Source organism: Leptopilina heterotoma, unplaced genomic scaffold, assembly GCF_015476425.1.
Source record: "Leptopilina heterotoma isolate Lh14 unplaced genomic scaffold, ASM1547642v1 Lhet_61, whole genome shotgun sequence".
Taxonomy (NCBI): Eukaryota; Metazoa; Arthropoda; class Insecta; order Hymenoptera; family Figitidae; genus Leptopilina; species Leptopilina heterotoma.
In genome coordinates, this window is record NW_025111142.1 from 4556 (window position 1) to 26021 (window position 21466).

The following is a 21466-nucleotide window of genomic DNA, read 5'->3' on the forward strand; positions in this document are numbered from 1 at the left end:
AAAATTTTCAAATTTTTTAAAAGTATTGTTTTTTAAAAAAATTTTGAAATTCTCGTTTTTAAATTAATTACCTAATTTAATTTCGAAAACTAGGTTCAGATTCGTAATCAGCGAACCAAAAAAAAATTTCAGTCAAAAATTAGCAAATTTTTAAAAGTTGTGTCCGCCATTTTGGATCCTCCATTTTGAATTTATTAAAACTAAACTTAAAGTTGTTAGCAGCGACCTCTACAACGTAAAAACGATATTCTAAATTTAAGATTATAATCTTGGCTCCTATTAATTTATAATATAAGTTTTATAAAATATAATAATAATAATAATAATAATAATAATAATAATAATAATAATAATAATTGTAATAATTATAATAATAATCACAATAATTATATTAATAATTATAACAAGTTATAATAATTATAATAACAATTATAATAATTTTATAATTAGAATACAATATTCCGTAAATTCATTCAATTTTGAAAACTCGACGCCATATTGGATCCGCCATTCTGTATCTTTTAAAACCTGATTCGAGGAGATATTAGTAGAAAAAAATGTCACTTGAATTACTTTATTAATTGTGTTTGTTCTAACCTCAAAATAATTAATATGGATTAGAATTAAAATAACAAATTTTGACCCCGTGTTTTTTTTGTTAATTCTCATTGGTTCTTGATTTTCTTTCAGTTTAAGGAGAGGTCCGGGAGCTAACGTGCAAGACGCGAGTGGTTATACTGCACTTCATCATGCGGCCCTCAATGGTCACAGGTAAATATTTTTTCAATTTTAAATAATTATTTTTTTGTACGCTCCAAATAAAAGAGACTTAAAAAGTTTATAATTCAATTTTACTTGCGAAATTTAAATTATTCGGAAATTCTTTAATTTAAAAAAATATTGGAAAATAAAAACATCAAATAATTTCAAAATTCAATTAATCTTTTTGAAAAAAATTAAATTTCTACAGAATTGTTAATTAACCTCGAGAGGTCCGGGGTGGCCACTATAGTGTCCACCATTTATTTTGACAAATCTTTTTATCAAATTAACTTTTTATTTAATTTTTTTTAATAAAAACAAACTACTGAAATTTGTGCAAATTTGCCGGCCCTCTAAAGGTTAAAAGTGTGAAAAATTCAGATTTTTAAGGACTTTAATTTGAAACTTTTTCAAAATTCAATTATTTCTGAAAATTCACGCTCTAATGCTTTTAATATTCAATTATAATCTAAAATTTTAACTGAAATTTATTTTTAAATCAATATTTATTAGAAAATTCTACGACAATTCAATTATTTTTAAATACAAACATATAAAATTTATTAAATAATTGAATTCTTTTGATGAATATTGAATAACAATTAAATTCCTGAAAGAAATTTAAAAAATTTATGAAAATAATTGAATTACTGCCAAGAATTTAATACCAAATTTTAATACATTTCATTTTTTCGAAAAAATTTATGCAAATTTACACCTACTTTAAATAATCGAATTCCTGGGAAATTTTTTTTTTTTTTTTTGAGGAAAATAATTGAAAGTTCGAGTAGAATTTAATAAAAAAATTTGTTAATAATTGAATTCTTTTTGGCAATTTTATCAAAATAGTAGAATATTTAAAATTATTGAATAAAGAAAAATTTGGAAAATAATTGAAATTTTGTTATAAATTTTATTAAAATTTTAGAAAATAATTGAATTCTTGTGATGAGTATTGAAATGATTGAATTTCGAAGAAGAATTTTATTAAAATTTTTGAAAATAATTGAATTTCTGTTAAATGTAATTGAAATTTTGACGAAAATATTTTTAAATTTTTAAACGTAATTGAATATTATTAAAATTTTTGAAAAAAATTGAAATTTTGACAAGATTTTTATAAAAATTCTTGAAAATAATTGAATTTTGGAGAAGATTTTTATTATTTCTAAAAATAATTGAAATTTTGCGAAGAATTTTAAAAAAATTTTTGATAATAATTGAATTTCGCAAAAAAATTTTATTATTTACAAAGATAATTGAAATTTTGACGAGACTTTTTAAAAAATTTTTGAAAATAATTGAATTTTGGAGAAGAATTTTATTATTTACAAAGATAATTGAAATTTTGACGAGAATTTTATTATAATTTTTGAAAATAATTGAATTTTGGAGAAGAATTTTATTATTTTTAAAGATAATTGAAATTTTGATGAGAATATTTAAAAATCTTTAAACATAATTGAATTTGTGCGAAGAATTTTATTAAAATTTTTTTTAATAATTGAAATTTTGACAAGAATTTTATTAAAATTTTTGAAAATAATTGAATTTCTGTGAAGATTTTTATTAATTTTAAAAATAATTGAATTCTTGTGATGAATATTGTTATTTATGAAAATAATTGAAATTTAGAAAAAAATTGAATTGATTGAATTTCGAAGAAGAATTTTGTTAAAATTTTTGAAAATAATTGAATTTCTTTTAAATGTAATTGAAATTTTGACGAAAATGTTTTTAAATTTTTAAACGTAATTGAATTTTATTAAAATTTTTGAAAAAAATTGAAATTTTGACAAGAATTTTATTAAAATTTTTGAGAATAATTGAATTTTGGAGAAGATTTTTATTATTTCTAAAAATAATTGAAATTTTGCGAAGAATTTTATTAAAATTTTTGATAATAATTGAATTTTGCAGAAAAAATGTATTATTTATAAATATAATAATTGAAATTTTTACGAGACTTTTTAAAAAAATTTTGAAAATAATTGAATTTTGGAGAAGAATTTTATTATTTACAGAGATAATTGAAATTTTGACGAAAGTTTTTAAACTCTCTGTTAACTCTTCAATTTGTTGTTAATAATAATAATAATATAAGTATTTATTTATTAATATATTTAAAAATATTAATTTCTTAATATAATTATAAATATTTATTTCCTAATATATTTATAAAATATTTTCTTATTATTATATATTTATGAAATATTTATTTATTTATTATTGTATTTATATGTACAAATAATTTATTGTTAAACAGGGACGTGGTGAAACTGTTGCTTCAGCACGAGGCGTCGCCGAATGTTGTCGATTCGAAAGGCTCGTCGCCACTTCACTTGGCGGCATGGGCAGGCGACGCTGAAATCGTGAGACTAATTCTGAGTCAGGGTCCTTCCAATCCCAAAGTCAACCTTGCGGTAAGTAATTCCCCGTTTGGAACACTTGTCGTTGGGGCTTGGTGCAAAACTTTATCTACTCGAAAGTTTTTGTCGAAACCATTTTGAGGCGTTCTTACGTGAAAATTAAAACGCTCTCTTGAAACCCGTTCTGCTTCTGTCGCTTCTGTGTTTTATTTTCCCACCAAACAACCACTTGTCACGAATTTCGACCGAGTACCTACCCTCTTGCTAGGAATTTATACTTTTTATTTCCTTTTTTACTCTCCTGACACGTTTTTGCAATTTTTCAAAGACCCTACACTTAATTTGGACCTAAATAATTACCAAATTATTTATCCACCTCGAGCTTTTGCTATTTCCTACTTTTTAGAGTTTTAATGAATAAATTTTGTTAATCATTGAATAAAATTTGTTCAAAATGAGAAAATTGGAATTATATTTTGAAAATTGTAGACTGAGTATAGTTTAGAAGTAATAAAGTGAGGAAAAATTGAGGTGATGAGAAATTTGAGGTTAGGAAACCAGTGAAAACGGGGGTTAGTTTAGAATCAGTTTAGTATTTAGTTTTAGTTATTTAAATTATAATGTAGTGTAAAAATGGTGAAATTACTATTTTTGGATTAATGTAAATAATAAGCAATTAATTTGAGGTTCGCGATTGTTTGCAGACGAAGGACAATGAGACAGCTCTGCATTGCGCTGCACAGTATGGCCACACGGAAGTGGTGTCACAGCTGTTGCAGTACGGATGCGACCCCTGCATCCGCAACAGCCGCGGAGAGTCCGCTCTCGATCTCGCCGCACAATATGGAAGGTAAAATAATAAATTTCACATCCACATTCTTTTTCACGGCATTTCATTTTTAAAATGAATTTTACAAATATTTGCAAAAATGGAGAAAATAAAATAATTTCAATTTTACAAACATATTAAAGTGAAAAATGTTATTTAAAAATTGTTACAAAATAAAAAAATATTGTGCGTGACACGCGGTATTCCATTTATTATTATTATTATTATTATTATTTTTAAAAAAATTATTATTATGCAAATTACAAAATTTTTTATTTTTAAATATCAGATTCAATTTTTTTATTTATTTATTTATTTTTAAATCATTTCAGATTAAAAATTTAAGAAATTCGTTTATTAAGTACAAAACTAATTATTATATATTATTGCTTATTATTTTTAAAAATTTTAATAAAAAATCCATCGCTAGAATTATATTCATTTCACAAATTAAAAAAAAATTCATCTTCTCGAATTCAATTAATTTTATAAATAATACAATTCTTCGTAACTTAAAAATTTCTTCTTCGAAATTCTTTATAAAATTATTTTTAAAAATAGTAAATTTTTCAGCAAGAATTAAAATATTTTTGTAAATAAGAAAATTCTTCGAAACTTCGAAATTCTTCATAAATTAATTTTTTTTAATAATAAATTTTTTCTTAAGAATCAAATTATTTTTATAAATAATCAAAGTTTTCCAAGGAATTCAATTATTTTTAATGCACTTTTTAAAGAAATTTCTCTAAAGAAATCAATTATATTCAAAATTTGTAATGAAATTCTGAGAATTCAATTATTTTCAATAATTTTAATGAAATTCTGAGAATTCAATTATTTTCAATAATTGTAATAAAATTCTGAGAATTCAATTATTTTCAAATTTTTTTTGTAAAATTCGCAATAATCAAAGTTTTAATTACAATAATTAACGAGCACGAATATTTTAAAAAATTGAAAGAAATCCTTAATTGTTAAATTCAATTATTTTCGAAATTTTTAATTAAATTCATTAAAAAAAAATACTTTCAAAAAAAAATTAATTAAATTACTGAAAAAAAGTATAATTCTCTATCTATAATTGTAATGAAATAAAATAAAAAATTATTTAAATTTATTAACAAAATTGAATATATAAAAAAAATCGAAGAATACTTCTTATGGAATTGAATTATTTTCAGAACAATTTTTAAAATAATTTCTGGACGGAATTCGAATTTGGAAACTTTAAAAGAAATTCTTTATAAAATTCAATTACTTTTAAAATTTTCAATTAAAATTATTTAAAAAACGCTTGTTTCAAAAAATAAAACAAATTTTCAATAGAATTCAATTATTTTCATAAATAATAAAATTTTTCTAAGGAATTCATTTATTTTTAATACAATTTTTAAAGAATTTCTTTAAAAAATTCAATTATTTTCAAAAATTGTAATAAAATTATGAGAAGAATTCAATTATTTCCAAACAATTTTAATAAAATTCAAAATTCAATTTTTTAATTACAATAATTAACAAATACGAATATTTTAAAAAATTGAAAGAAATCCCTTGTAAAATTCGAATATTTTCAAAATTTTCAATTAAGTTCAATTAAAAAAAAATATTCTCAACAAGAAATTTTTCCAAAGAATTTAATTTTCTATCTATAATTGTAATAAAATTCAATAAAAAAATTATTAATTGAATTTGTTGACAAAATCTATTTTATTAAAAAAAAAATTTCAAATTATTTCTTAGAAATTCAATTATTTCCAGTATAATTTTAAAATTATTTTTTAAAAGAATTTGCATTTTAAAAACTAAAAAGAAATTCTTTATAAAATTCAATTATTATCAAAATTTGTAATTAAAATTATTTGAAAAACGCCATTATTCTCAATAAATTAAAAAAAATCTTCAAAACAATTTAATTAATTTGCTAGAATCCAATTATTTTTAAAAATAATTTATTATTTATAATATCATCTTTAAAAAATTTCTTTAAAGAATTCAGTTATTTTGAAAATTTGTAATAAAATTATGAATTCAATTATTTCCAAACACATAATTTTTTTTTTAAGAATTTAATTGAAAATTTTAAAAATAATTTAATTTTATACAAAATGATTTCTTTAAATTTTTTAAAATAATCGTGTTTTCATTGTAATTAAAAATTTGATATTGGATTTTATTAAAATTGTTTGGAAATAATTGAATTCTATTTTTATTTAAATGAAATTCAATGGAAAGAAATCTTTTTGTATAAAATTCAATTATTTTCAAAATTTTCAATTAAATTCATTGAAAAAAATAATTTCCAAAAAAAGTAAAATGACTTTATTATTGTTTTTCAGATTAGAGACAGTTGAGTTGTTGGTACGAACGCATCCGGAATTAATTTCTTCTCTGAGATGCTCGTCTTCGTCATTGATATTTCCTCATACTCCACTGCACTTGGCCTCGCGAAATGGTCACAGGTGAGAGATAATTAATTTTTTTCTTAATCCATAAAGAAAAATTTATTTTACGATCTTTAATAGAATTAATTAAATTGAGACAAAAAAAACGAATCAAAAGTGTTGCGAAGCAACATTTTTGATTCGTTTTTTGTCTCAATTTCGAAATCCTTAAAAAAAACTTAGGCCATTTTTACGAATTGTCACTTTTTCGAAATATTATTTTTACGAATTGTTATTGTTCGGAAATGTCATTTTTTCGAATTGTCATTTTTACAAAATGTCATCTTTGCGAATCGACATTTTTACGAATTGTAATTTTTGCGAATCGACATTATTGCGAATTGTCACTTTTGCGAATTTTCATTTACGCGATCTGGCATTTTTTCGAATTGTCATTTTTACGAAATGTCACTGTTTCGCAAAAATGACTTTTCTCAAAAGTGACAATTCGTAAAAATAGCGATTCGCAAAAGTGACAATTCGTAAAAATGTCGATTTGCAAAAGTGACAATTCGTAAAAATGGCAGTTCGCAAAAGTGACAATTCGTAAAAATGTCGATTCGCAAAAGTGAAAATTCGAAAAAATGGCAATTCGCATAAATGACAATTCGAAAAAATGACATTTTGTAAAAATGGCAGTTCGCATAAATGACAATTCGCAAAAATGACAATTTGTAAATATGACAATTCGAAAAATGACATTTCAGAACAATAACTATTCATAAAAATGACAATTCGTAAAAATGATATTTCGCAAAAGTGACAATTCGTAAAAATGACGATTCGCAAAACTGACATTTCGTAAAAATAAGATTTACGATCCGAAATTTCAATTAATTTCTTTACGTAAATTCACTGTGGATATAAATATTTGATTACGAATATCAAACTAAAGTTTTTCCCCCTATTTTCAAGGTGAGAGAGAAAATTTCTTTTTGTTTCGTAAACGATGGAAATTTTTCGACAAACAGAAAAGTAGATTAAACTGAAAGAATTCGAAACATTGAGTTGGAAAAATAAAAAAAAGTGACAAATATAGTCCACGTAGACTTTATTTGGTTAAGCTGATGAAATGATCAGGAAAGACACATTGACCGCTCGTGTTCGTGTTTTCGGTCCACACGTTCACCTGGCACCGACCGCCAATTCCATTTTATATTGTGTTACAAATGCCGAGGTAGCTGCTAAATTAGCCTCAATTTGTACCGTTCACGGTCTATCTCTCGTGCTGACGCGCCAATACTCTGTGCCAAATTAAACATTTACAATAAACAAACACCTGCTTGTTTCAGTAACGTGTCAAAATTCGCGATGTAACTTTTTCCCTCTCTTTTGCGCAATTCAACATTTACAGAGAGACAACCGCATTAAAATCGAAAAGCAATTTTCGATGATTTTTTGTTCTTGTTTGTTTATCCCTCTCGCGTGTGTGTTAAATATATATGGAGTAACATTGAGAAGTATTTTTTTACAGCTTTTGTATTATCATCATCCACCTGTTTGAATCGTTATGTAAATAAATCCCGGCAATTAATTTCTTATCCACATGTATATTTAAATTCTGTAAAATTATTAGCCGCTGGGGTAAAAGAGTAAATTTGCTGTTTCAATCGAAATTTTAAAGTGCATCTGGATTTTTAAGGACAAAATTAATAGATGGTTTTAAAAACCCGTTCAAAAACAAAAAAAAAGTTTTGTTTCATTCATAAACTAAAATTACCACGAGTTCTAAAAAAACTTTCAATTTTTTCTATTTCTGACAATAATATTTCTTTTGAATAATTTAATTCCATTGAAGAACTGTCATAAAGTATAATAACTTTTTAATTACCTATAAATCATTTAATAAAGTATTTTTTCAAAAATTTTAATTTCAATTCTGTTGAAATTAGTTTCAATTTTTAAAATTTTAACGCAATTATTTAATATCAATTCTTTAATATCAAAATTCATTCCAGAAATTCAATTATTTTCAAAGATTTGAAAACAAAAATTATCGCAAAAATTTCTTCGCCAAAATTCAATTATTTTCAGGAATTTTAAAAAAATTCATTGCAAAATTCAATTATTTTGATAAAAAGCAATATTCATCAGAAGAATGCAATTATATTCAAAATTAATAAAATTCTTAAAAGAAATTCAATTATTTTCGAAAAATCTAAAAAAAATTGGCAACATTTTAATTATCTTTGTAAATGAATAGCAAAATTCTTAGACAAAATTCAATTATTTTTAGGAATTTTAATAAACTTCAATGCAAAATTCAATTATTTTCATAAATAATATTATTCATCACAAGAATTCAATTACTTCCATAAGTAATAAAATTTATAGCAAAATTTCAATTATTTTCAAAAGTAATAAATTCAATTATTTTATCAAAGAATTTCAATTATTTTAAAACAATTTTATTCAAATTCTCAAAAAATTTAATTATTCTGAAAAATTTTATTAAAATTCGTCGAAAAAATTCAATTATTTAAATAATTGTTTTTAAAATTTTAAGAAACATTCAATTATTTAATAAATTATTATCTATGTCTGTATTTGAATAATATTGAATTTTCGAAGAATTTTCTCATAACAATTGATTAAAAAAAAAAATTAATTTCAGATAAAATTTTAGATAATAAAATTGAATTTGGAAGAAGTTACAAATGATTGCAGAAATACAATTATTTTCAAAAATAATAAAATTCTAAGCGAAAATTCAATTATTTACAAAAAATTTTAATAAAATTCTTAGCAAAATTTCAATTATTTTAAAAAATTTAAATAATATTATTTAAAAAAATTCAATTTTATTCTAAAATTTTAAAATATTCTCGCAAAAATTTCAATTATCTTCATAATTAATAAAATTCTTCTCCGAAATTCAATTATTTTCAAAAATTTTAATAAAATTCTTAGCAAAATTTCAATTATTTTAAAAAATTTAAATAATATTATTTAAAAAAATTCAATTTTATTCTAAAATTTTAAAATATTCTCGCAAAAATTTCAATTATCTTCATAATTAATAAAATTCTTCTCCGAAATTCAATTATTTTCAAAAATTTTAATAAAATTCGTTGCAAAATTTCAATTATCGTTATAAATAATAATATTCTTCTTCGAAATTCAATTATTTTCATGAATTTTAATTATTTTCAAAAATTTTAATGAAATTCTCCGCCAAATTTCAATTATTTTCAAAAATTTTAATAAAATTCGTTTGCAAAATTTCAATTATCGTTATAAATAATAAATTTCTTCTTCGAAATTCAATTATTTTTATGAATTTTAATTATTTTCAAAAATTGTAATAAAATTCTTGGCAATAATTCAATTAATAAAGTTACTAATTAATTTCAATTTTCAGAAATAATTGAATTTTTGTAAAACTTTCAAATTAAAATCTTTGATAATCTGAATCAGGGAAAAACAAAATAAAAATATTTGATAATCTGAATCGGGGAAAAAGAAAATTATATTTTTGTTGCAACTCTGAAATGGATGGGAAAAGAACTTTTTTTTTAAAGCAGTGTTAATGACATTTTTTTAAGGGCCGTTGTTGAGGTGCTGCTTGCGGCGGGCGTCGATGTCAATACCAGAACTTCAGCAGGCACTGCGATGCATGAGGCGGCACTTTGTGGCAAGATGGAAGTTGTGCGAACACTTTTGGACAGAGGTGTCGACCTTGGAATTCGTGACTCACGACAAAATACGGTGCTCGACCTTCTCGGTCAATTTCCTCCACATGTTACGCAGGATATCACTGCTGTGATAAAAAGTAAGACAATAAATGCTGTTTTCTTCTTTTTTCAATATAGTTCTTCATTTTATTAATTTCACTGATGGTCGAGAACTTTCCTTCCATCTTACTAGTTATCTATTAAGTGATAACTACTATTTATCTATTAATAGGTTACTACAAAATACTATTAGTTACTACTAGTAGCCTACTAACTACTATTAGTTACTACTAACTACCTACTAACTACTATTAGTTACTACTAACTAACTACTAGATACTATTAGTTACCTACTAACTACCTACTAACTACTATTATTTATTACTAACTACCTACTAGATACTAGTAGTTACCTACTAACTACCTACTAGATACTACTATTTACCCACTAACTACCCACTAGATACTGATAGTTACCTACTAACTACCTACTAGATGCTAGTACCCACTAACTACCCACTAGATACTGGTAGTTACCTACTAACTACCTACTAGATACTGGTAGTTACCTACTAACTACCTACTAGATACTAGTAGTTACCTACTAACTACCTACTAGATACTAGTAGTTACCCACTAACTACCTGCTAGATACTAGTAGTTACCTACTAACTACCTACTAGATACTGGTAGTCACCTACTAACTACCTACTAGATACTAGTAGTTACCTACTAACTACCTACTAGATACTAGTAGTTACCTACTAACTACCTACTAGATACTAGTAGTTACCTACTTACCACCTACTAGATACTAGTAGTTACCTGTTAGTTGCCTACTAACTACTAGTTACCTATTAACTACTACTAGTTACCTATTAACTACTACTAATTACCTACTAACTACTACTTGTTACTACTAGTTATCTAATTAGAGATAACTAGTAAGATGAAAAAAATTTTTCCTCTAACAAACGATAGATTTCGTATAAGAAAAGATTATTGCATTGAGGGTGGAAAAGTGAATAGAATTTTCTTGTTTGTGTTGTGTAAAGGACACCGATCTTCATCGGGGGTGGAAAGTGATGCCGACAGTGAGAACTTGCCGCCAATTCCGGTGCAGTGTGGCGATTCGTTGGGCAGCCCTTACGAGAACGTTAGACCGGGAGACGATCTCTCCCCAGCGGAAGGGACATCGCCCACTCAATGGCAGTTTTATCACAAGCCTCGAGACGATGATCGTCGAGTTTCCGGCACTTCCGCCGCCTCATTGTAAGTAACCTTTCATATTGTCCCCTTCATTTTCCGCCGCCTTTTGCCAGCCTCTATTCATAATTTTCATTTTTGCTATTATATTTAATACAAAATACACCATCCCTTACCTTCTTTCTAGTTATTAATTCACATTCGCATACTTTTGAGTTAAAACCAACAGTCAAAAGTTTTGACTGTTAAAATCGAATTTGACTGTAATAAATTATCAAAATTTTAAATGGGTTTATTCTATGTCCTGCTCTTTTGTCAATGATCAATTTAGCTGTTCCCTCTAGATTTACTAGAAATTTTGTACCTTTCCGAGTAAACTTTCACAGAACAAATTATGGAAATAATTAACTTATTAATAGGATTATTAGAGAAGCTAATAACAATCTCAGATCGAATTACTTTTTTTGATAATAATTTACAGAGGTTCACCTTAGCATTGCGTAGAATAGTTTTAAATTTCGATAATGTTGAGCCAGCCTAGATGTTAGTTAAAAAAAAACTTTTGTAATTACTATTGTAATTTTATTCTTTTAAGTACTTTTGTAGGAAAGGGCATGTCCCGTTTATAATGGTAAATAAATAAATAAATAAATAAATAAATAAATAAAATACTTCTATAAATTGGCTTCAAAAAAACTAATTATATTTACTTTAATTAACGCGTACTTCGAACAATAATTTATAAAGGTAGTGGATTCTCTCTCTACTTGGTTATTATTTATTCAATAGATAGAGAACCTTACTCTTTAATATTTGGAATGAGAGTATAATTATAGGTTTTTAAACTAAAAGAAACAATTTGATGATATAATTTATAAAAGTATATTGTGTCCCAAATTTTCATTGCACTTGGTTGTTACCAAGACAATTTTGCAACCTTGCAGTTTTAGACCTACTTTAATGTGGCTTAGCCATTTCTCAAAAAGTCAATGAACTGTTCGATAAGTCTTAATTTTAATTATATTCTAAGTCGCTCGAATTGTGAAACCCACAAAAATGTTAATTTATTAATTTAGAATGTTCCTTTTTTTAGGGTTTTGTATCTTTATTTCATGTCTTTAGCATATTAATTGCAAGCACCAAAAATAAGAACATGTGAGTTTAAAAAATTTGTGTAAATGACTATAAAATGTCTGGATAGTCGCGTTTGTGTCTATTTTACATCAAACGAAGTTCATCATTTTGAATTAGATCCTATAAAAATTTGTATAACAGAATATTAAAATGATTCTGCTAACTGATGTTTATAATAAGTCCAATGTTTTAATAAAGACATAGTCTCAGATCCATATTGTTGTCGAATGGATTTAAAGAAGTATCTTGAAGTAGCTGATGAACTTGGGGACAATCTCACCAACTCTCATTAAAATTTAGTCAATGTTTAAATCCTTAACTGGCTAATAGTAAACAGTTATAGCGGCTTTAATATTTCATTAACTTTTAATCAGAATTGGTGAAATTGACCCTTAGAGAAGTAGAGAATATTAAAAGTTACGAAATTCGGCCTCAACATTGCGACAAAATGAATATTCGGATACTTCAGTCCTAAAACGGATTTCGCTATTGATGATTCGGTTAAATTAAAAATAGGCTTTATTTAATTTAATGGAATACTTTATTGCGAAAAGTGTTTTTTTTCGAATGGGAATTCAGAGCTGAAATTCTAAGGTCGAAAAGAGGTATGTCCAGTATGAATAGCTATAGACAGCAGGGCATGTATAAATGTTGGTAGGGGTTTAATATAGGAGATGTGGGCAAACAAAAGCGTAGATGTGGACTAGCCGAGTGAATGAACGGGAGAGGGGTGGTTCGGACTGCGGCAGACTGCAAGAAGGGCGGAGGTGGTGCGGAGAGGCCGCGAATGTAGCTCTAGCGCGTTAAGCACCGCTTGGCTTGGTTTAATTTTCCTGATGTAGGCAGGCGATGGTGGTGGGTTCCGACCGACCCTCTCCGCAGCTCCATTACTACTTGAAGCACTGCTACTGCTGCTGGCATAGCGGGGGTGCTGTTTCAGACTTCCGAACCCGAGTGCTGATGTTTGACGTTGGTTGTGCCCCCTCCGCGAGATGAATCCATCACGTTAAACAATGTAAATGTTAGCCCGTCTCGACATAAAACTAATAACTATCGCACTCCTAAAACCCACCTCGAATCCATCGACCACCGGTATACTCGCTTTACCAACTTCCACCACACTTCTCCGCGTCTTTCTTTTTCTTCCCTTAAATCTCCTTCTGCCGCAGAACTTTAATTTTTCCCTCGTCTTTTTTTTCTCTATTTCCTTTTTTCATCCCTCAGGGTTGCCACAGGTCAGGACAGGTGCAGATCTAGGACCACCCCCTTCCAAGTTAATTTAACGTTGTTTTATATTTATATACATTAGCTGACCACTCCCTATTCTGAAATATTTATATAAACTGACAACCCCCTATTGTAAATGCTGGATCCGCCCTGTCCCTAGTAGTTCAACTAACTCCAATTGCAATGACACTAAATTTTCATTTACCCAATGTTTTTAAATTTTAATATTTTTGGTTTTTCTAAGAAATTGTACTTTTTGAAATTTTTAATCTAGACATATATTTTGCCAAAAATTGCGAAGCTAATGCAATGCTTTAATGTACTATGTAAAATGTAAAGAATTTTTAGTGATGAAAAGATGTCATTTGTGGGGGGGATTTCAGTGAGGAAATTTGGGATTTGAAGGACCTTCTACTTCCGAGTGCAAGAAGGTACTACCACATGACGGAGTACTCTGATCCGAGCTCCATAATCGATAGTGTCTTTATGTCCATGTCCGACACTCTCAACTCTATTAACACCCTTCCAAGTTCAGACCAAACACCTGAAGACATACCACTAAACATTTGCACTATAACAACACCATCATGTGACGCACGGTATGACACAGTAAAACACTTCCCGCTATTAATCCATAGCTAAATAATTCTGCATCAGTTTATATAGCTTGAATTTGATTAACCCTCTGCCTGCACTGAAATCCTGTGTGAGTTGATAAATAACGATCCTTGTGACAATATGATGATGATGATAATAATTACAGAAGAGGATGGGCAGAGGGTTAAATTGTTTTTTAGGACCAATTTTCATTTTCCATACGCTTGGGCAGATTAGAATGGTCAAAAACTAGCGAACCATGGGCAATGACAACAAAATTTCTATATTTTTTACCATGGCTAAAATTTAACAATTCACAGTAAAACGTGAGGTGTTAAAATAACACCAGAATGAATTAAAATAATTTGCAACAGTTTAATCCCTCTAAGATTAAATTAACAACAGAAAGGATTAGAATAATCTATTTTGGCGTTATTTTTAACTATGAATGAAATTTTACTTTAAATAAAACACCAAAGTCAACGATTTGTAAAAATTCGACAAATTTAGCTTCTCCAGGGAGAATAGTAAATTAGTAAGTTAGTTACTAACTTAGTTACTAACTAACTAACTTAGTAACATATTTACTAAATTCAATTGTGTTCAAAAATTCTTGAGTATAAATATCAATATCAAAAGAGAGAAAAAGCAATATGTGTGCTCGCTTTAGTCTAATTGTACAATGTAGAGAGAGAGATGACAAAGGAGAAGAAGCGACAAGGTGTTCTAATTACTTGAATCTTGTCACTTGAATATGGATAATTCTGTTTGCACAGGGGCTCCGACAGTGGTCTCTATCAAACGCCACCCATCCCACGTGGAATGTTGGAGGGTAGCTTCGCGTCGGAGGATTTGTCCTTGACATTGCCACCAGGCTATGGGGGTGGACGGGAGTCGGATCAATTGAGCGTCTCCTCATCATCAAGCGTCGGTGGACCGAGCCCGCGAGATCGACGATGTTTGCCCAACGATTCCAATGCTTCAGGGATTTACTTGCCGATGGCACCCCTGTCCAGTTCATCGCACACTCCCGCCTCCAACAGTAAAGTCTCGGTAAGTTCAATTCAACCAAGAATTTCCTCTCTCAAATGAAAACAAACCGAAGGTTTTGTACCAAGTACAAATGTCAAATGAAAGAAGAAAGAAAGGGAAAAAAAAAGAAAAGAATTCCAATGATGAAACAAGAAAACCACTCTTCGGTTTTGTTTACACTGACATTCTATTTCGAGTGTAATCTTTCCGATGGTTTTCAGATCAATTTCATCTTTAGGTCAATATCTTTTTCTTCATCTTTGCTATTTGATAATTTTTCTCTTTTGCTCTGATTACAAAAGGAAAGAATTAAGAGTTCCTAGGGAAGGGTTGAATTCAGGGAAAGTAGAATTGATTTTTTTATGTTTTATAATAAATATTCTTAGAAGTTATTAAAATTAAAAAATTTGTTTGCAGCCAACGCCGCCGAAGAAGCCGCCGCGAAGAAATCTGTCAGTGTCGCCAACTCATCTACAAACGCAGATGTCACTTTCGGCAGACTGCACCCTGGGACCAAGCAATTATGAGTACTTGTTTCTGGCCCGAAGCGGTGCCCGCAGTCACATTGATCTTGAACAATTGCAAGCGCGCCGCGAACAATTGCGACACGTGACGCGAAGTGTCGATCAGTATGTCGACATGAAAGCACGTTACGATCTTCAAATACTTGAGTCTGGAATTGAACCTGTTGCAATAACATCGATTGTTGAGAATCGACCAATGAAAACGCAAAATCCAAGACGAAAGCTACGTCGACATTGCGAGCGTGCTTATGAGAATTATGATTTAGATAGTAGTCCAACGAATACGGATAAATCGCCGTGCAGTGAGAGTGGAACGCCACAGGATCGAACCTTTGTCTCGAATGCCTTCCTCACGCTCAAGTCTTCCCAGGAGAGTTTGCTTGACTATAAGCGCGACGGAAACGATGCACAGTCACTGGATAATCGTGAGGCAACTGATAAGAGACTGAAACGCGTACAAATGATGTTACCGACCAGCCCGACTCACTACGTCCAACCGCCCACTCCCGATCATCCGCCACCGTCCGCTCTCCAAGCTGAAAAGTCCATTCACGAGAGAATTCGTCCTTTGAGTCAGGTGAGTCTTTCTTTATTCTTTACTGTTTTTTATTCCCATCGCAGTTCATACAAAAATTTGTCGCTTACCACATATTTTTGGTATTTTATAATACATTATGCAACAAAGCTGGTCAATAAAGCGGTCATTATTGCCCTTGGTTAATAATGAGTACTTTATTAACCTGTGAGCAGCGGTCAATAAAGTGGCTATTATTGTCCTAGGTTAATAATCAGTACTTTATTGACCTGTGAGCAGCGGTCAATAAATTGTCCATTATTGCCCTAGGTTAATAATCAGTACTTTATTGACCTGTGAGCAGCGGTCAATCAAGGACCTAGGGTAACAATGATCACTTTATTGACCGCTGGGTTATAAGATTATATTCTCTAAATAAAATAAAAAAAATAAAATTCTACACATACTTTTAATTACTTTTCAAAAAAGAGAAATTTCACCAGAATTCAATTATTTTCAAAATTAATAAAATTCTTCGCATTTATAAATAGCAAAATTCTTCGCCGAAATTCAATTATTGTTAGGAATTATAATAAAATTCAATTATTTAAAAAAAATTTAATAAAATTCAATTATTTTCAAAAATTTTAATAGAATTCATAGCAAAATTTCAATTATTTTCAAAAAATATTCCTAATTCAATGATTTTAAATACTTTAATAAAATTTCCCAATAGAATTTAATTATTAAATAACAATTTCGATAAAATTCTACACGAAATTTCAATATTATTTTCTAAAAGAAAATTAAAATTTCACGTGAATTCAATTATTTTTAGGAATTATAATGAAATTCATTGGAAAATTCAATTATTTTCAAGAATAATAGAATTCATCACAAAAATTCAATTATTTTGAAAAAATAATAAAATCCAATTATTTTCAAAAATAATGAAATTCAATTATTTTCAAAAGCAATAAAATTCAATTATTTTAAAAAAATTTTAATAAAATTCATATCAAAATTTCAATTATTATCAAAAATTTTTCCTAATTCAATAATTTGTATATCTTTAATATTAAAAAATGTTCCAAGAGAATTCAATTATTTAAAAACAATTTTGACAAAATTCTACACCAATTTTCAATTATTTTCTAAAGTAAAGAAAATTTGACAGGAATTTTACAAAAAATTATCTTTATAAATAATAAAATTCTTATTCAAAATTCAATTATTTTCAAAAATTTTAATAAAATTCTTGACAAAATTTCAGTTATTTTCAAACACTTTTCTCAATTCAATAAAAATTTTTTTTACAGAAATTGAATTATTTTAATACAATTTTAATCGAATTTCTTGAAAAATGTAATTATTCTTAAAAATTTTATTAAAAATCATCGAAAGAAATAAATTATCTAAAAATATTTTGATAAATGATGTATAAAAATTCAATTTTTTAAGAAATATTTAATTATTTAATAAATTGTATCTATGTTTGTATTTAAATAATAATTGAATTTTCGAAGAATTTTCTAATTATGTTGAAAAACTTAAAAAAAAACTCTCGTAAAAATTTCAATTATTATTCTAAATAGTAAAAATCTTCTCCAAACTTCAATTATTTTCAAAAAATTTAATAAAAAATATAAGGAAAAATTTCAATTACTTTCAAAAATTTTTAATAAAATTTTTCGCAAAAATGAAATTTTATTTAAAAATTTAAAAATATTCTCGTAAAAATTTCAATTATCGTTATAAATAATAAAATTCTTCTCTGAAAGTCTGAAATTCAATTCTTTTCATGAATGATAGAAATTTCATAGAAATTTAATTATTAAAAATAGAATTTGCATAAATTTTTTTTGAACAAAACCAATTATTTAAAATTTTTTTATATAATTCTTTGCAATCATTTAATTATTTTCAAAAATATTAAAATTCTTTTTAGGAATTCAATTATTTTTATAAATAATAACTCTCATCGCAGGATTTCAATTAATTTTAATACAATTTTAATTGAATTCCTTGAAAATTTTTAAAAAATTTTATTAATATTTTAATTTTATTAATTTTTAATTCTTAAAAAATCTTAAAAATTTTATTTTATTTTATTTGTAGAAGTAATGAAATTTTGAGAGGGTTTCAAATTAAAATCTTTAAAAATTAAAATTTTTCATACTTTTAACTAACAATTCTGTAGAATTAATTTTTTTGAACAAATTTAATTGAATTTTTTTTAAAAATATTTTAAAGTTTTTATTTTCTAATGTATATTTAATTGGATAGTTTCCGGAAAAATTTTTAAAAATAATTGATTTAAAGACGAATTTTAGTAAAAAATTCTAGAAAATAATAATTGAGTTGAAATCGTGAAAATAATTTTAAAGAAGTTACAGTAACAATATTTCTATAATCAAAGGTGGAAGAAGTCCTATAATTAATATTCTTATAAGTTATATTGAATTTTAAAGGTTCTAAATTTTAATCTTAATTCTTATAGAAAAATAATAATGATTGAATATTCGTTTAAAAATGAAGTTATTGATGTTTTCGAATAATTTTGTAATTAAAGAAATTCGTAAATAAATGCAATAGAACATTTTTTTTAGTATCTAATCATTTTTAGAGTGAATCATATAATAATTGTTTAAGTAACGATGCGATCCCACGATTAATGGGAAATAAAATTTTTGGTTTCCGAACCGAAGTTATTTTTTGCTTATTAGGAGATTAAATTCATAGTAAATTCCACAAGGCTTCATGTTTTGATAACCTTTCAGTTCATTAACTAAACACCATCGAAGCGTCGCAACTTTAAAAATACAAACTTATTTTATCCTCTCCGACACCTTCCCATTGATCAAATTTGCTTCCTGGCATATAAGCCTTAATGTCGCACCGAATCTGCAAATAGTGATAGCAAATCAAGAATTTGCAGTAATGAAATTTTTGGAAAGCATAGCTCCAGGAGTTTGGTGAAAATGACACAACTTTCAAGTAACAATTTCCATGATTGCGGTTCCCCTCATTCCATGTATAATGAATCGCTCTCGAAATATATCGCGTCTTCAGTGGGAAGATTCTAGCGAATGAGAACGTGAAATTTCGAAGAGATTCCAAGAATGCAATCGACTGGATAGAAGATAAGCAGTCGAGAAAGTCCTGAAGGGGGGCAGGAGAAGAGGGGAGGTTGCGTTTAATATACAAGCGATGTTTGATCTCTGATGCGATTTATAAGGAGTCTTCGCCCGTTTGCCGCGCGCGTCCTCCTGTGATCATTCTGCTGTGAGAACGACTACGTTCAGTTCGTACATCTACTATCTCCCTCCGGCGAATATATCCATAACACATCTCTCCTCGTGCATTTCTCTTCCAACTGACATTCGTCGTGTCACTGCCGCCCTTCTGCACCCTCAAATCCGCGTCTTTCGCCTTACCTCATACACGCTTCACGAGGCATTATATATATATATGGCAAACGCGTGTCATATGAGCGACGAATCAAGTCTTTATAGCCTGGGAAAGGATCATCGTTTGTATTTACATCCCGAAGATTCACCGCAACGCTCACATCCTTTGGTTCAAAGTCATCCGCTGGTGCAGAAGCCGTCTAGCTTTATGAATGCTCCGGATATACTGTCGAACTGATGATGAAAGAAACCATCCGACCTGCTTCTGATTCGAGCAACACTTGCAAAGATCAAGGCAACTTTATAAACTGCTCCGCAAATATTTTAGAAACGAATGAGAGTTAGATGTCGGATTAACGTCTTCCCTTTGATTCTATTCAGTTCTGATATTTTCACTATTTCCGAAATTAGGACATCTGTGAATTATGATATATCCTTAATATCTTATTTAATAAATCTTTATCCTGGTGTTCTTCCAGATGAATGGAAAAAGGGAATTATTGTACCTATTCGTAATGACCATTCTAAAGCTCAAGTCACTAATGACGAAAAAATCGACCTATTTGTTATTGTAAAATTGTTAATAATTTTAAAAAATTTAAAAACTTGACGTCACTTGAGAGCTATTTATATGTAGAATAAGTGTACAAAATTTCAAAACGATCGGTTCAGTAGTTTTTCCGGTAGGTTGGTCACCGACTTTAAAAATAACACTTTTGGGAAAATAGATTTAAAGTTTTGTACACTAAAAAAATGAAAATATCTTCAAAAAGCTGGACTTTCTTATAAAATACGTAAGTGTCATCATCGATGCCGGGTCCATACAGAACGTCATCTAAGGCAGCTTTTTGCTCCTTTCTACGTAAAATTCTGCCTTCTTTGGTTAAAAAAGGCGCGCCAAACTAAGTTAGAGGTACTGTCATAACCTACTGTAACTTTGTTAGTTTTGCTCTGAATGGTCTAAAAATTTAATACAATATTCTTCAGATATTGTACTTTCAGTAAAAAAAATAAAAAAAAAATGGAAAAAAAAGTTGTCAAACCTTCCCCCCCTTAATTCAATTACTTCACGTAAACAATTTTGTAAATCTCATAAAATCTTCCAGACTAAAATATAAATTATTTAGGAAGAGGTATAAGCTAAAAATACGCATCATATAAAACAATTTTAGATTATTAAAACTCATCCCCTTTCTAAATGAATAAATAAACTGTTCTGTCGTCTTCAAAATTACCTAACACATAGAACCTAAGACATAAAAACTCAAGATGTAAGTGATCCTATCGAAGGGTGACAAAACGTTGATGACCATATTGGATCCGCCATTTTAAAATTCGAGAATCTAACTTCAAATTTTGAATCAGCGTCCCCAAAAACCCTCAACTGGTGATTTAAAAAAAAACCCAACTATTTTTTTACTACATGTTTATTTATAATATATTTATTATAATATATAATAATACACATATATCGAGAGAGAAACGTATATAAATTTAGAATATATATCTATATGCGGCTGGTAGAACAAGATGGATAGCAATGGCAGTAACGTCTAAACCGTCAACTTCCGCGAAATCAACAGAGCGGCAGAATCCAAGACGCCGACAACCTTTGAATAATGAAGCCCTTAGCTTCTACGCTTGTCTGACTTCTCTACCATCCTCAGCGAGCAACTCACGATTTCGTCAAGAAGATCCCGTTTTCATTTTCCCGTCTTTGCACCAATCAACATACACCATTTTCACT

At 27.7% G+C, this 21466-nt stretch overlaps 1 protein-coding gene across 2 annotated transcripts in view; it reads left to right on the plus strand.

Moving 5' to 3' along the window:
• Nucleotides 1-690: 690 nt before the first annotated feature.
• The window catches only part of LOC122509573 (ankyrin repeat and sterile alpha motif domain-containing protein 1B-like), a gene marked incomplete at its 5' end in the record, with an annotated part of 63010 nt that continues 42234 nt past the window's right edge, over nt 691-21466 (plus strand). For both annotated transcript variants that reach the window (XM_043623740.1, XM_043623741.1), the window contains 8 exon segments: nt 691-771; nt 3029-3185; nt 3836-3981; nt 6297-6419; nt 9947-10173; nt 11131-11347; nt 15016-15292; nt 15689-16372. In XM_043623740.1, the coding sequence (XP_043479675.1) occupies nt 691-771; nt 3029-3185; nt 3836-3981; nt 6297-6419; nt 9947-10173; nt 11131-11347; nt 15016-15292; nt 15689-16372 (1912 nt within the window).